Raw genomic sequence first — 17,730 nt, 5'->3', positions numbered from 1 at the left:
CTTCTGAATGATTCCTTTCATTTGGTACCTATAATACCTTGCAAAGTGTTTTCAAATGAGGACTCCGATGTGTGTTTGCCCAAATGTACCTGTTTTAAACTCTGCCTATGTGACTTGAAGAGACAATTAAACAATGCTGTTCCTACTCCAATTGCTATACTCAATTATAACCACATTCCTTCTCTAACTAGGAGTTTGCAAACTCCTAGCCTAATGGTCCCTAAATTTGAGTCCTTTAGGTGTTTTGGACTTCAGTTACCAAAAGCCCCAACCATCTTGGCCAATAGTCCAGAATTCTGGAAACTGAAGTCCCATACATCTGGAGAACCAAAGTTTGGGAGCCACTCTCCTAGCTAATCACCCCCAACATAAGATAATGAGGAAGTAAGTGAAAGTGTAATTAAGATTCTTACAAAACTATACAAAGGAGGGCTTTGAATACATTAAGACTGTTAAGATAAAGTAAAGAAGTCAACTGAGAAAATCGTGAAAAGTTAGAAAAAACAGCATCATTGGTCTTTGAGAAAGCAAAGGCCAGTAATAACAGAAATGACAATGCCAGAAATATATTGAGAATTAATAGAAAATGAATAGTCTGCATCATCAAACATTATGAGACTTCTGGGTTACTTTACTACACTATCTGCATCTCAGGAACCAAATATGAAATTTAAATATTACTTTGGTTCATGCTCCAGTAGTGGCTCTTAATGTGGCAGCTATGACACTCCTTCAAAGAGGTGGATGAAAGGAGAGCAGATATAATCATGAAAAAAACTCATGAAGCATCAGCTAAGACTTTGAGAGCATCTACATCAGTATCAATGTTTGTTTGAGCCATGATATTACAAGTTCCACACAGGAATTAGACATACAAACACTTAATAAGGCATTGAAAAGGATAACAAAAGTATTGTAATTCATAGCTGATGCATATCATGATGCAACAACCTTAGCAGCACGAACCATCAATGTGATAAGGATAGGAAGGTGATCACTGATTACGACATTGGGAAGCAAATTCCAAATCTAAAAATATTTTTTGTCTTCATGCCATTTAAAGGGGAATTATTCTTTTGGGGAGAAGCACTAGATAATATGTGAATTAAAAAGAGAGAGAAAAAAGATGATAAGGCCTTTTCATAAGAGACAATATGATAGGAGACCCTTTAGGAGTGGGTATGATTTGACTTATTCCTTGTGAGTAGAAAGAGGATGATTCAGGCTTGGTTTTTTAGGCCTGTTCCTGGGATTATTTGGGACGCTTATTCAGAAAATTGCATTGGATAGATTGCATCAGCTCTAGTTTCTTATGGTTGTTATGGTTTTCTATGGGCAAGCAGATGGCAATTGACATATGTTCTGTATCAAAAAGTAGATCTAATAAAGGAAAACTGGGGCCATTTTTTAAATCTGCAGGTCAAATATACCCAGAAACAAGTCTAACATTTGAGGCAAATGTGTGATGGTTAGTGCTATAGATACCAGAATCAAAGAGTTAAACAGAGACTACAATTTGGTAAACTAGGCCAGTATGTTGAACACTAGTAATAGCACCTTTCCACGGAGAGGAAGAACCTAGTATTGACAGAAATGTAGCACCAGTAAGAGGAAGATTAATGTCACTTAGAAGTCTTTGGTCTCAAATAACAAATCAATTGTTAAATAAGGTAGTCATGTCGGGTTACAGAATATTGTTCAATGGGACCTCATTATAGATGCCCCCCCCCCCCCCCCCCCGCTCTATTTTGTTACGTTTCGCCTGCAAACAACACTGGCATGCTGCCTCATAGCAACCCATGCGCCCTCCCTCCTTTCCCTATCACATGGGGGTATCAAGGTGCATTGGTGCCCTATTCCTTCTCCCATCAGATGGGGGAAAGGGTAGCTCCTCGCCAACCATGGTTACTTTGGTTGGCGAGGAAGTATCTTGCAACATTTCCTCACCACTTCAGCCATCATTGGGGTGAGGCCATGGCCTGCATCGTGTGATGCGGTTCAGTAGGATCTGTGGCCGAAGAGGAGTAAGGAGCCAAAAGGTGGTAGCAAAGTCGAATTTCTTTTCTCACAAGTGCCAAAGGAATGCAGAAAAAGAATGACAGCTTTATAAGAAATCAGACATTATCTGGAGCTCAAACCAATAAGGTTGGCATTGTTGAATTTTTCCCTGAAAGTAACAAACTGACACATTTATATAAGAGCAGACAATGGGACTGCGAAAACATATATTTCAAATGTAAAATGTCTACAATCACTGTCTTTAATAACAGAATTCAACAAGTTATTCCATTGGATGAAAAGAAACCTGCTATTAATCTCAGCAGAATATTTTAGATGCCAATAGAATATTTATGCCAAATGTAATCCTTCCAGGAAAGTGACTATTGAACATGTCGTTACTCACCCCAAGCCACGAGGAGAGGTGGGTTAGAAATAATAAAATAATAATAATAATAATAATAATAATAATAATAAATATTATTATTATTATTATTATTATTATGTGTCTTTCATATTATACAATACAAAATGTACATATTAAATCCTTCACCATATGTTCCCTAGCTATTACTGCCACAGATTTGAACCCAAAATACTTCATTGTTGGTGAATATGCTCTGTCCGTAACATAAAATCTAGGAAATGTTAATTCATGTTCTTTGGTGATGTATTTCCTCATTCTTTATTTATTTGTTGACTTTTCTACATCCAGTCCCTATCGCCAAACCATCATCTTACTAAACATATTCTATATGAAATGTAAAATAAAAACCTTTGGGAATATATAAAGCATTCAAATGGCATGAATTCAGTTTCTGTGTTGATAAGGAATATATAACAGGAAGTTATCACAGCAAAATCACCAGCAATTATTTTTTTTTTGCAGTGATGCAATCGGTTAAACCCTTGTGCCAGCTGAACTGTTGAGCTGAAGATTGGGTTGTTGACCTGAAGGTTGCTGGTTCGAATCCACGAGACAGGTTGAGTTCCCATCTGTCAGCTCTAACTTGTGGGGACATTAGAGAAGCCTCCCAGCTAACACATCCAGGCAACCCCAGGGCAACGTCTCTCTGTAGACAGCCAATTCTTTCACACCAGAAGTGACTTGCAGTATGTTCTCAAGTTGCTTCTGACATGATAAAAAAAACCAGCAAATTATGTGGCCCTTAGGTGAACCCCAAGCAGAAATCAACTACTAATAATCTAATTTAAAAATCCAGTTCAGCTTTGTTTTTAAGGGTAGAAGTTAAAGGAACAGCATAATAGCTGTATCTATCCAGTGAACCAACAGTGTTGCATTCAAAATGAAATGTCATTTATTGTTTGAGAGGGGCAGCTGGTATGATTTTACATGAGGTAACTGCATGTCTTCCATCTCTATAAATGGAAGAATGTCAAATGACCTGTCTATCCAGCTGTTGTTGTAGCAGCTGATCTTTCGAGTATACATTGAGAGACGCCCATTTAAACTTTCCTACTCATATAGAGTTGAATTCAGATTGAGGCAGTCACACTTCAGTCACATTATATTCAATATCATCCGCATCACCTAGGACTGATTTTTACATTTTAATATGGCTATGAGAACCAGTGTGGTGTAGTGGTTTGAATGTTAAACTAGGTCACTGTGAGGTCAAAGTTCAATTCCCCACAGAGTCATGAAAACTCACTGGGTGACCATGGAAAAATCACACACTCCCAGCCTTAGAGGAAGACAAAGGGAAATCCTTCTATACAAATTCTACCAAGAAAACCCAGTGATGGCGTCACTTCAGAGTAGTCATTAGTCAGAACCCAAAAACTCAACAATTACATGTGACTAATTTGTTCTACATCCATTCCATGACTTTTGGTGGTATCTATTCTGTATTAAAGGTACAAAGGTGACTTTCAGTAAAATTTATCAAATGACAAGTTTTGAATAACTTTCCTATAAATTGGAACCTAAGAATTTGTTATTAACTATTGTCTGTTTTGTTGGATTCCAGGAGGTATTCTTTTGTATTGAGCCCATTTCTGGTTTTATATGCTGTGCAACATATCCCCCAGTCTGAATGGGCATTTATGTCTAGCCCACATGTAAAGCACTAACGAGATTATTAAAAATGCATTTAAATTTTGGGACTTGATCCACATTTTTATTGATTTGTTGTATACTTCCTTTCTCTCTCTCTCTTTTATTGAATTGGTCAGTGCTTTCAACCAATTATTGTTGTTCATTCATTCAGTTGTTTCCAACTTTGTGACCTCATGGATCAGCCCACTCCAGAGCTCCCTGTTGGCCGTGGCCACCCCCAGCTCCTTCAAGGTCAAACCAGTTACTTCAAGGATATCATCTATCTATCTTATCCTTTTTCCTTCCATTTTCCCCAGCATCATTGTCTTCTCCAAGCTTTCCTGTCTTCTCATTATTAACCATTACCATTGTGTAACAGCTAAATATCTTAACAAGACACAAATAACCTTTTAGATATTGATTACACAGGTGTTTATTTTTCTAGGAGTATGAAATGCTTTCATTTGTCTGAAACAGTGGTTTCCAACCTGTGGTCCATGGACCACCAGTGGTCCCCCAGAACAAAAATATGGTCCATGGCCTCACCATTACAACACTGTTGCCTCGAAGCCACGTTGCAACGAGGGCGACGGTCTCACAAAACTCTCTCATAGTGCCGAAGCAACAGGAATGTCGGGAGGGGAGAGGCTGACTACCCACGAAAGATTACCACTACCACATCAACTCTAGATTATTAAATATGGTTTTTGGTGGGCGAACAGATGGCAGCTACTGGATGGCATATGTTCTGTATCAGAAATTAGAACTGATGTGGTCTATCCAATGCAGTTTTTTGAATCAGCAGCTCAAATAACCAAACCAAAGTTGACCAAAAAATGATTCATAACCCCTTTGGTACTAATGTTGGAGAGTGGTCCCTGGTCAAGTGGTTTCTGATCAAGTGGTCCCTGGTCAAAAAAAGGTTGGGAACAACTGGTCTAAAATATATTTAAATGATTTTATGAATGAACATCATACGTTCACCTGATGATTCCATATTTTGAAATCATGCTTGAGGGTAGTAACAAGTATGTTTTTGGGACCTATTCCATAGCAACTACCTTTAGATCTAATTCTGACTCCTTGCTAATGTAGGGATCTAAGTATATTCTACAAGTAATCTCAGTGATTCAATGTGTGTAACCAAGTAAAACTGATTCCTTAGTGACTAAAAGCAACAGTTGCTTCTTTCAACCCATGACAGCTGCAAGCCCCACTCTTCTTTCCACACCATCCATTCGAAATTCCAGTTTGTGAAAGTCTGTATCTATATTTAGCTGTCAAGATTAAATTACAGGACCTTCAAGCTGGGCAAAGTGCACTGATCTGCCTTTTCCAGGCAGACCTAAGTACCAACAAGAGGGCTCTCTCCCTTAGCTCCTTGTCCAGATCTCCACAAAATGGATTCTCAAAGAGAACTCACTGAAGAGCTTCGGCTTTATCAATCCACTCTTCTGCAAGATGGCCTCAGGGAGCTTTTGGAAGAGAAAAGGTTTGTCGATTGCTCCCTTAAAGCTGGGGATAAAAGCCTTCCGTGCCACAGACTGATTCTGTCGGCCTGTAGTCCTTATTTCCGGGAGTACTTCTTATCTGAGCAAAGTGAGGAGAAAAAGAAAGAGGTAGTCCTTGACAATGTTGACCCTCTCACCCTTGACATGATTGTGAAGTACCTTTATTCTGCCAGCATTGACCTCAATGATTCAAACGTTCAAGATATTTTTGCCTTGGCGAGCCGCTTTCAAATCCCCTCCGTGTTCACCGTGTGTGTTTCCTATCTTCAGAAAAGGCTTGCTGTAGGTAACTGCTTGGCCATCCTCAGGCTTGGTATCCTCCTCGACTGCCCAAGACTTGCACTTTCTGCCCGTGATTTTGTGTCAGACCACTTTGTGAAGATTTGCAAAGAAGAGGATTTCATACAGCTCGCCCCCCATGAACTCATCTCGATTATTTCACAAGATGGCTTGAACGTTGAAAAGGAGGAAGTGGTTTTCGAAGCCGTAATGAGGTGGGTGAAGAAAGATAAAGAAAACAGAATGAAGACTCTTGTAGAGATCTTTGACTGTATCCGTTTTCGGCTGATGGATGAGAAATACTTCAAGGAGCATGTTGAAAAAGATGATATAATCAAAACTAACCCTGATCTTTCCAAAAAGATCAAGTTGATAAAAGATGCATTCACTGGGAAAATGCCTGAACCGACCAAAGGTGCGGGAAAGTCAGCCCAAGGAGAGGTTAATGGTGATGTCGGGGATGAGGACTTACTCCCTGGGTGTCTGAATGATATTCCAAGGCATGGAATGTTTACCAAAGACCTCATTCTTCTCATCAATGATACAGCTTCTGTGGCATATGATCCTACAGAGAATGAATGTTACCTGGTAGCCCTGTCAGAACAGATTCCTAGAAATCATTCCAGCATTGTCACAAAACAGAAGCAGGTCTATGTGGTGGGAGGACTGTACGTGGATGAAGAGAACAAGGAAGCCCCTTTCCAGTCATACTTTTTCCAGGTATAAATCTTACGTTTCTCATTGTCATTTCAGTTCTGCAGAGGGGTAAATTGATTTTAAAAAGTTAAGTCCACATCCTAAAAGACATTGCTTTTCTGTGGACTTTTGGAAAGCAATCTTTTAAATTCATTATCTCTTGGTCTCTGCAAGTTTTGCATTTCTGTATCCTAATTCAGCATCATTTCTGACTAGAGGTCTACAGATGCTTAAGAATGTATCACATAATTTTTCAGTCCTGCTTTCTAGATAATACTAGCATATTCTAAGCTATCTGAGAGGCTAAGAGGAGACATGATGGCCATGTATAAATATGTGAGGGGAAGTCATAGGGAGGAGGGAGCAGGCTTGTTTTCTGCTGTCCTGAAGTCTAGGACACAGAATAATGGCTTCAAACTACAGGAAAGGAGATTCCACCTGAACATTAGGAAGAACTTCCTGACTGTGAGAGCTGTTCAGCAGTGGAACTCTCTGACCTGGAGTGTGGTGGAGACTCTTTCTTTGGAGACTTTTAAGCAGAGGTTGGATGGCCATCTGTTAGGTGTGCTTTGAATGCGATTTTCCTGCTTCTTGGCAGAGGGTTGGACTGGATGGCCCACAAAGTGTCTTCCAACTCTAGGATTCCATGAACTCATTTCCACTATATCCCTTCCCCCACCCCAAAAGCTTTTTAAAATATTTTAAATAGAACTTATTTAATGCTGTGTCGGCCTGAGAAATGTACATGTAAATTAAAGTGGGTTTTATTGATTTTATAACAGAAATGGTGGCACTGTGCCACTCTGTTGTAACAGCACAACTGAGACATTTGACTGGACGGCATTTGATCATAGCATGCCTTGGAAGTACCATCAGTCCAGAAGAGCCAACTATTTGTTCCTGTGTGTTCCTTTAGACCAGGGTTATCAAACCCATTTTCATGAAAGGCCACATCAGTCTTAGGGTTTCTTTCAAAGGGCTGTTTGTAATTGTAAGATTTTATAAATATAACTATGTTACCTTAACACTGAAAGTTCCACAGGGCACATAGAATGATTTTATGGGCCGGATTTGGTCCGCGGGTCTTGCATTTGACATAGGTGAATGAGACATTTTGCTAAAAGAGAAATGGGATAGGATCAAAGATTATTGACATGATCCTACTCTTTTATATGCCAGTTCAGGTGAACATTTAGCATGTGATGGAATGATGGCTCTTAAAAGGTTTTAAAAATACTTTAGAAGAAGAATGGACTATCAGTTGACTATCAGTTGACAGTACTATGTATCTGCATATCTGTGCTCACGAATACTAGAGGCTGTAGTTACAGTTTTTGGAAAGTTTTCATAGAAACTGGTTTGCCATTCTGTGACGAGAATGGTAATATATATAGGTTTTTTGGTTTGGTCCAGTATAATTTATGTTCTCAGATATTTCATGTGCCTTGTCTATGCATTTTCTACTCTGGTCTTCTAATTTTCCTTAATTTAGTTTGATATTTCCATTTCTGATGGCTACAGTCTATCTTCACCATGCAGATGGAGCTCTTCCCCTCACAAGAGTTTCCTCTTTCATTCATTTCAGTACAGGAAGTAGATATTATAGCCATTGCTTTTCCCTTGCAGATCAGATTCCTCAGTGTGAAACCCAAGGACTTGTAGGATTCTAGGTCAAAAATCACAACCAGCCTTGAGTTTGCATGTTCGCTCCTTTGTCTCTTGTGGTGAGGCTGTGAGGACATCAGAACAATCTGCTTCTGCTTATAAGCCAGTTAGAATTCCCTGTTGTATCTGGATTTGAGGACACTGATTACTTTAGTCAATGGATAACCATCAGTTTGTTAACACATCAGGATTGTAAACAACAATGGGTTGTATGTATTGTCGAAGCCTTTCATGGCCAGAATCACTGGGTTGTTGTTGGTTTTTCAGGCTGTATGGCCATGCTCTAGAAACATTCTCTCCTGACGTTTCGCCTGCATCTGTGGCAAGCATCCTCAGAGGTTGTGAGGTCTGTTGGGTTGATGGGTTGCTCCTTATTGCTTGAACAAACCAGAGTTTGAGCATAGAGGAGACATCAGATATAATGAGAAACTCCTCTTAATTTAAAGTTAGGAAGGACAGATGTCAAATTAACTACTATGAATGTTAGGAATCATGACAATGCATACTTAATGAGTTTGGAACCTCTGTAGGGAGCACATATGAAGTCTGGTGGACAAGAAGTTTCTAAGGAGCAGCAGTTAATAGAACAGACTCGGGAACTTAATTAAAATTGTACTGAGAAACCAAGAAAATGCACAGAGAAATCAAAGCATTAAAGATGCTCTCTTAAATATACCTTAGAAGCAAAAAAAAAATGTAGACAATTTCCACCTTAAAGCTCTTCCATTAGGCTTGGCGTTGGCACACAGGATCTTCACCAAAGTATTAATTCAACTGATATCTTTTGTGATACAGCAACAATGATCTTTTTCTGAAAGCCAAGTGCAGACAGGAGGCAGAACATAAGCTCATTCTCACCTTATAATATCTACAGACTTCTTATACATTTCAAGAAAAATCAGCTGACAGCAACAAAAATATTAACTCACTTGGATGTAGAAGAAAAATACACAGTGGCCATGGGTGCATCTACTCTGTAGAATTAATGCAGTTTGCAGTTTCATAGCTATAGTTTCATGGGAGTTGTCATTTGCCAGATCTTTAGCATTCTCTGCCAAAATGGGCTGGTGCTTCACCAAACTACAACTTCCAGGATTCCATAGTATTGAACCATGGAATTTAAAATGATGTCAAACTAAATTAATTCTACAGTGTAGAATAGATGTATCCCATGTCTGCCTTTCCAAAAAAAAGGAAACAGAGCTTCTTGGAGCAAGTAATGCATTTGAGAAAGGTGAAAACATTTAATGCATTTGGTAAAAGTGCTAGGAATATTAATTTCAACTGTTCAGTCCTGTGTACAAGGTTTCACACAAGGGCATTGCAAATTTTCACAAGAGCACTTCTGAAAAAGATCATAAGGCAAAGGTAAAGGTTTCCCCTTGACATTGTCTAATTGTGTTTGACTCTGGAGGATGGTGCTCATCTCCATTTCTAAGCTGAAGAGCTGGCGTTGTCCATAGATACCTCCAAAGTCATGTGGCTGGCATGACTGCATGGGACACCATTAGCTTCCCTCCAAAGCAGTACCTACTCACATTTGCATGTTTCGAACTGATAGGTTAAGAGAAGTAAAACATACTTAGGTAAATTCCACGGATGCAATAGGCCTATTCTAATTGGGACTGTATTTAAGACATAGCATTGCTACATTGGTGAGAATTAGATCCAAATAAATAGAAGAATCTTTAGGGAAAATTTAAAAAACCTATAGAAAATAGACTTTAAATAAAAACAACAATGGAGGTGCAAATCCAAAAGCACAAGTGGCAAACCTTGATAATTATCAGGGGGACATGTGGTAGAGGAAATTTTCAAAAATCTGTTATGATACACAAGCATAGTATGGGGGCGAGAACCATCAAGAGGGTGTTCATGAGAGGTGATGAGATGGGGTGAAAAAATCATAGTCTCTTTTATTAGCTGTTTTGTGGTTGTTTGCAATTGTTATGCTAAACATGCTGTCATTTCTTATTCTTACATTTGGAAATAGTTGGATACCATCACTTCTGAATGGGCTGGACTTCCTCCACTGCCATCAGCCAGATGCCTTTTTGGATTAGGAGAATCAGAAAACAAAATCTACGTTATTGCAGGCAAAGATCTCCAAACTGAAGAATCCCTGGATTCTGTATTATGCTACGACGCCACGTAGGTTGATTAATATTATCATATTTTACACTTTTAATTATCTGCCATACAGGCCAATGGGGGGAAATTATCTCTGTGTTGCTTAAATGTCTGCTCATGTCTCCTTCCTTTTCAGAGCAGTCAAATGGAGTGAGGTCAAGAAGCTTCCACTTAAAGTCTATGGCCATGCTACAGCTTCACACAATGGAGCTATATATTGTCTTGGAGGAAAAACTGATGATAAGTGAGTACCTGTTTTGAAGCTTGTTTGTGGCATGTGGAGCTCTCAGTGGCACAGCAGGTTAAATCGCTGGGCTGCTAAACTTGTTGAGATGCTGAACTCAGCTCAGTGGTTTGAATCTGCAGAGTGGGGTAAGCTCCCACTGTTAGCCCCAGCTTTTGCTAACCTAGCAGTTTGAAAACATGCAAATGTGAGTAGATCAATACGGCGGGAAGGTAACGACGCTCCACACAGACAAGACTGGCTATTCCGCTTAGAAATGGAAATGAGCACCACCACCCCAGAGCCAGACTCGAATAGACTTAATGCCAAGGGGGAAACTTTACCTTACCTTAGTGGCATATGCAGGCTCAATGTCAAATTATGGTTCTATATGGTTTTTAATGGTAAGCATGGATGGAGATTTTAATCTCTACTATCTACATCAGGGGTCCACAAACTTTTTAAACAGAGGGCCAGGTCACAGTCCCTCAAACTGTTGGAGGGCTGGATTATAATTTGAAAATAAACATGAATGAATTCGTATGCACACTGCACATGTCTTATTTGTAATGCAAAAAACAACAACTTTAAAATAATACAATAATTAAAATGAAGAACAATTATAATAAATATAAGCTTATTAGTATTTCAATGGGAAGTATGGGCCTGCTTTTGGCTGATGAGATAGCATTGCTGTTGTTGTTGTGGTTGTGTACTTTCAAGTCATTTCATACTTAGGTTGACCCTGAGCGAGGGCCAGGTAAATGACCTTGGAGGGCTGTATCTGGCCCCCGGGCCTTAGTTTGAGGACCCCTGATCTACAGTAACCTCCATTCCCCAAATTCAATGATTCTGGTGTTGTGGCAACCCACTCATGGCCATTGGGTGAGAGAGTCATCCGACAATGGTTGGCTATGCTTCAGCAGTCAGTCTCAGGAAGTCAAAGGCACCCTTCCAGACTTCCCAGGGGTTTTCCAGAGGTCTGGAAGGACAACAATGCTTTCTTGCAACCAGCTCCTAAAGCTGAAAATTTTAGATCGGTGGTTCTCAACCTGTGGATCCCCAGATGTTTTGTCCTTCAACTCCCAGAAATCCTAACAGCTGGTAAACTGGCTGGGATTTCTGGGACTTGTAGGCCAAAACACCTGGGGACCCACAGGTTGAAAACCACTGATTTAGATAAATAAAATTAGCATATTATTTCAGAATTAATGGTAATGGTGTGATCATAGAACACTGCCATATTAATAAGTAGAAACCACTTGTGACAATGAGATGAGCCACTGATTTCCTTGGTTACTTCAGTGATGCACTGTACAGAAAAAGTTATTAACGCAGTCATAGAATAAAATATTTGTTGAACATGTGTGGCTGGCATAAATGATTTCCTTTCTTTTAAAACTAAAATTGAAGTGGTTGTCATAACCATATATTGTTACCCTACAAGCAGGGAATGTTCTATTTATTATGCTTACACAATAATATAATCACCCTCCCACCATTGTCACTTTCTAACTGTAAGAGTCTTATGGCTATGTATGGTCTCACTGGAATCTAGTCTAAGACATGGAATTTGCAATGCCGAAATATTCAGCATAAAAAAATCTTCTTAAGGTGGTGCCCACTATGTTTTTGTGTTTGTATTGTTTTTGTATTTATTTTTATTTTCATTATCTTTTACTGTTTGTATTTTATGTTGTATATTTGCTGTATTATTGGGCTTGGCCTCATGTAAGCCACCCTGAGTCCCTTTGGGGAGAGGTGGTGGGGTATATTATTATTATTATCATTATCATTATAATTATCATTATCGTCGTCGTCATCTGTGCTCAAGATCTTCTTGTATGCTAAGAAGGTCTTCTTGTAAAAACTCTTGCAGAAACACTGTCGTAGTTTCTGCTTTACTCCATAATAACAGCCATACTAGTGCAGGGATGTCTCTCTGGTGCTCTTAAGTGGCACACTTTTTCCATCTTAGGACTTAATCTCTATTAGCAGGGGAAGGCTTATGTGGGAAATCTGATGCATACAAAGTGGCAACTTGGAGTACATATTTTCTATATCTTACTATAATTATACATACAATCCAGTGAACTTCCCAAAAAATTTTTAAAACTCTGACTGGCATTTTTTTATGTCCAACATACATACAATTGCATTTTTGGCCAAGGAAGAAAACGTGTAACCAGCTGAAGCTTACAAACATGAAGTTACATATGTAGTATCTTTGCAAATCATTGCATATACATCTGCTGGCAACCATTCTGTAATAAGATGACATACCATGGTGTGGACATAAGTTATGCTACATGTTTCCAATACAGGAAGAGGATTGTTGTTATTATTAAACTAAATAGTTGGACTTACATTTAGATGTTCAGAACATCTAGAATGAAACATCTTTCATGGTGTTTTTCAATTTTCCTGTTGTTATTCCTGACCTTTATTTTCTGCTGTTTTTTTTAATGCTGTTTTTTTCTTTTTGTTTGTTTCACAGAAAATGTACCAACAGAGCATTCATCTACAATTCCAAGAGAGGAGACTGGCGTGACCTTCCTCCCATGAAAGTGGCTCGCTCTATGTTTGGTGTTGCTATTCATAAAGGCAAAATTGTGATTGCAGGGGGCGTTACCGAAGAGGGCCTCTCAGCTTCCGTTGAGGCATTTGATCTCACCACTAACAAGTTAGTGTATTATCTATCCATTTACTTAATCACATCGCTCATTGTCGATCTCCTGTCCAAATCTGTCTATTGTGATGCTTTAAAGTACTGATAAAATCAAAAGAGCTGGATCACTTCTACTATGTCGGCAAAGTTTGGAATACTTCTTGCAGAATTCCTAGATTCACAGTTCATTTGTAATTCTGTACACAATACTAGGCATCAGCTGCATTAAGAGAAAGTGACCTATTCTGCCAGCAATCAGAGCATGTCTGAATGACATTTCCATCAAGTTTGGGGAGTTTGGGCCAGGAGAACTTACTGGTATTCAGTTTATACCTAACTAAGCTGATACAAGATTCTGGCTGAAGTACTTTGAACATTGTGGCTCATGTTCCAAATTAAGAGCCCTGATCAGAGAAGCTCAGCACTAGTGTGAAGTTTGCGGGTGAATGAAAAACTGGATCTAGTCTAGAGAACTACTCACTCACTAAAGAAGCAATAAATAGTTTAGAATACATGTAGCACCAAATAGTGGATCCAAAGAATCATAGAGTCATAGAGTTGGAAGAGACCTTGTGGGCCATCCCAAGAAGCAGGAAAATTGCATTTGTGTACCTTCTTTATATATATATATAATCACTCTTTTCTTTATATTCAATCTAGTCTTTGATTTAAAGACTGATTTAAAAAAACAAAACAATGGGCAAATTCCACTGTCATACAAGCTCTTCCTCCTTCTTTCCTCCTTGCTTCCCTCTAAAGAGCTCCAAATATGCAGTGACAGGTTGTTCTACTCTCTTAGAATAAATCTGGGTGTGTTCTCCAGCTTGCAGGGCCCTAATCGAATTCTTCATCGATTATTTTGAATAAGCAAAACCAACATGCATCACTTCTTGTTGCCTCCTGCGCTGTTGAGGAACTTGGCTGTTTTGAGTAAGAAGGTTTCCCCTGAAACTGCATGAAATAGCCCAGTGATAAGGCTTTAAAATGCTTGAGAGTTCTTTTTTTCCTCTGAAAAGCAACTTTTTAGAGGATGAGTTGGTACCACAAGAGCTACACGGAGCAAATAAGCAACAATATTCCCACCTTTGCTCTCTAGGCTGTATTTCAAAGGCATTCTGGGACCACAAAGAGAAAGATTGTCCTTTTCAATGCCTTTGCCAGAAACTGTTCTGATGCTGGAAGGGCTTGTTTTGTGTACATTAATAATAAACAATTTATGTAAGCTCTTTTTGCTGTAGGAGTTGATCTTAAGTGTTCATTTTCTGTATGACCATCAGTCACTTGAGCAAAACATTTTCCTGGGTAACTGGTCACATTTTTCTGTATTACTAATACTTGGTGATCCTATTGCTCCCTTCATAATGTAAGGAGTGTTTCCACTGTTGGACTGCCTTCAGTCTATAAGCCAACATGCTTTGTGTTTGTATTTCCAAAATCAGTTTTTCTTTTTACATGATACAGCTCCATGACATAACTGACAGCTAAATTTGGAAGTGATCATGCAACTGCATAAATTAATTATCTCGATCACATTTTTTTCAACATGTATGAATCCATAGCTGATATAAAATGCAAGCCATTTGCAATCCATTCATAATTTATATTCCCAGTAGCTCCTTCCATGGAGTGAAAACAATGGATACAACACATTCGCTATCTATCTATCTATCTATCTATCTATCTATCTTTATTATTATTATTAATTATTATTATTATTATTATTATTATTAACTTTATTTGTACCCCGCTAGCATCTCCCGAAGGACTCGATGCGGCTTACACGGGCCGAAGCCTCAAAACACAATACAATAAAAACAATAGATATCTATATAAAAAAAATATCTATCTATCTATCTATCTATCTATCTATCTATCTATCTATCTATCTTCCCCAGTAGTATTGTATTATGAAAATGTTTAAAATGTACATTATGCTTAAATTACAGATGGGAAGTTATGCCAGAGTTCCCACAGGAGAGAAGCTCTATTGGTTTAGTGGAATTGTCTGGCTCCTTGTATGCTATTGGTGGTTTTGCCATGGTTCAACTCGAAACAAAGGAATTTGCACCCAATGAAGTCAATGATATCTGGAAGTAAGTTCTGTTTAAGTATCATTTTTTTCTGTTTGTCTAAAATTACAATATTTAAAATTAGCCTTATTTAAAATGGTCTAGAATGTTAAAAAATTATGAGCTGTTGGCAAATTTACTAAATGTTGGCATAGTCTAGAAAGAATTCGCTAAGGCTGTTAACCTGTAGTTTTGCATAAATGATTTATTTATATTTAACGTCCCTATGCTTTCACTGCTTAAAAGAATTCATAGGTGCTATGAAAATTTCCCACATACTAGGCAGTAGCAACTCTGATTGATGGGGATTTGCTCTCTTGTCAATTGGAAACTGACATTTCCATCATCTCCTTGAACAATCTCTGGTGTGAGGGAAAATTGCGACAAAGACCCTGCTTCTGCCTTTCACAATAAAGATCACTCATGGGGGTGGGGGGTGGGGGCAACAATCATATCTTTTTACTATAGTCTATCACCCATGGCCAAGTATAGAATCATAGAGTTGGAAGAGACCTCGTGGGCCATCCAGTCCAAGTAGCAGGAAAATTGCATTCAAAGCACCCCCAACAGATGGTCATCCAGCCTGTTTAAAAGCCTCCAAAGAAGGAGCCTCCACCACAGTATGATGGTCTTCCAAGTGTAGGGTCTTAGCAGTGGGTCCATAAATGACTATGGAAACTTATTCCAGATCCCCATGGTCCTTCACAGTGAGGACATCCATTTCTAGATGGAAGGCAGTCCCAACAAGGGTTGGCTTGATGCGCCTTCCTCTCAGTGTTTCTTCCTTTCACTCTCCACAGCACTGTTGGCAACAGCAAACCTCCAGTTAGAGTGCTTGAGGGCCAGGGCTTCCCAGTTCTTGGTGTTTATTCCATGTTTAGGTTAGCTTTAAGCCTGCCTTTAAATCTTTTCCATTCTGGCTGATAAGTGGGGGCGGGAGGTACAACACGTAGCTACATAGCTGATAGAAAATGCCAGTTCTGGCACAAGTCGAATGGAGAGCAAAGGCAAGTGTCTGCCAGCAGCTGATGGATTATGTGTTCTGACGTTTGCGAAGGAGCTTATACCAGATTCCTCTTGGTCCATGTTTCCAGAAAACAGGCTGTTAGGCTAGAAATTGAGTTCTTTGAAGTCTATGGGTTGTTAATCTGTCATTTTTGATGGCCTAAAAAGAACTTAAGTGGATTCAATTTCAACCTGTTGGTTGCTGCAAATCACCTCATTTCTCTATAAGGTTCCAGTTATTCGTTTCTACATTTTTTACCCAGTGATAAATTTATACTACGTGTTTATGCTTGCATGGGTCATTTAAGCTTTTATCTTGGTTATTTTTGTCTGTTATTAAGTTTAAAGTTAGGCTATTTATATATTGCTTGATGTGATATAATTGGTTTATATATTTTCCTTTTTTGGCACTGAATGCTGCTCTGGGCCAGAGTAAAGAGAGTGGGGCCAGGGGACAGTTCCACCTTGTCTCCTGTGCTATGCTAATAATATAATATAATATAATATAATATAATATAATATAATATAATTAATATAATATAGTATAATATAATATAATACAATATATTGTATATACATATATTTACAATATTATAATGTAATGCGATATAATACTACTACTAATAATATGGTATTATAATTATATACTTATATTACATGTAATATTACTAATAATATTACAATATAATGGTATAGTACAATATAGTAATGTTTAATACTGATATTGTACTATGCTAATAACATAATATATTGTATGTATATATATCTTGTAAGCCACTCTGAATCCTCTTCGGGGTGAGAAGGGCGGCATATAAATGTCATATAGGAGATAGGGCAGTCTACAAATAGAGTTGTTGATGTTATTATTATTATTTTACTGACACAAAAACACAGTATGTCACAGCAAATGAGATCTATATGCTGGATTTTGTATCACAAAATCACAAGTCGAACACTTCCCAAGCGTCTAGGACTGTGATGATGATGATGATGATTATTATTATTATTATTGGTTGTGCTAAGATGTACCATGCTGATTTGTGTTAACTTTTTCCATTACAGATATGATGATGAGAAGAAAGAATGGTGTGGCATGCTGAAAGAAATCCGTTATGCTTCTGGAGCCTCCTGTCTTTCTGTTGGCCTGAATATGTTTAAATTGTCAAAGCTGTAAACCAAAAGACTCACTGACTAAAAATGAGGATATTGTTGCCTCTTGTTGTGTTGTGTAAACCTGCCCTGTACAGACTCTGATAAGTAACTGTATTGACTGAACTGTTAATATATCTGTCCACCATGTGTATTAACCTCTGTAGGTGTAAACTCCCACTCTGTTTTTACTAACAGTTTGAATTTGAAGTAAATTCTGCTGTAACAATGAATAAAATCGAATATGTCTAAAAATCAGCATGGAAGATTTGGCCTCT

The 17,730-nt window shown here is 38.4% G+C and overlaps 1 protein-coding gene across 1 annotated transcript; it reads left to right on the top strand.

Moving 5' to 3' along the window:
- Positions 1 to 5,366: 5,366 nt before the first annotated feature.
- On the top strand, positions 5,367 to 17,710 carry KLHL41 (kelch like family member 41). The gene is made up of 6 exons (XM_060778690.2): positions 5,367 to 6,567; positions 10,202 to 10,359; positions 10,475 to 10,582; positions 13,059 to 13,244; positions 15,176 to 15,322; positions 17,366 to 17,710. Exons 1-6 carry the CDS (start codon positions 5,458 to 5,460, stop codon positions 17,475 to 17,477), a joined length of 1,821 nt encoding a protein of 606 aa, XP_060634673.2. The 5' UTR covers positions 5,367 to 5,457; the 3' UTR covers positions 17,478 to 17,710.
- Positions 17,711 to 17,730: the final 20 nt, after the last annotated feature.

The sequence above is a fragment of the Anolis sagrei genome, chromosome 1 (assembly GCF_037176765.1).
Source record: "Anolis sagrei isolate rAnoSag1 chromosome 1, rAnoSag1.mat, whole genome shotgun sequence".
NCBI lineage: Eukaryota > Metazoa > Chordata > Lepidosauria > Squamata > Dactyloidae > Anolis > Anolis sagrei.
Note: the sequence above shows the minus strand (reverse complement) of the source record. Positions and strands in the feature narration are given on the sequence as shown.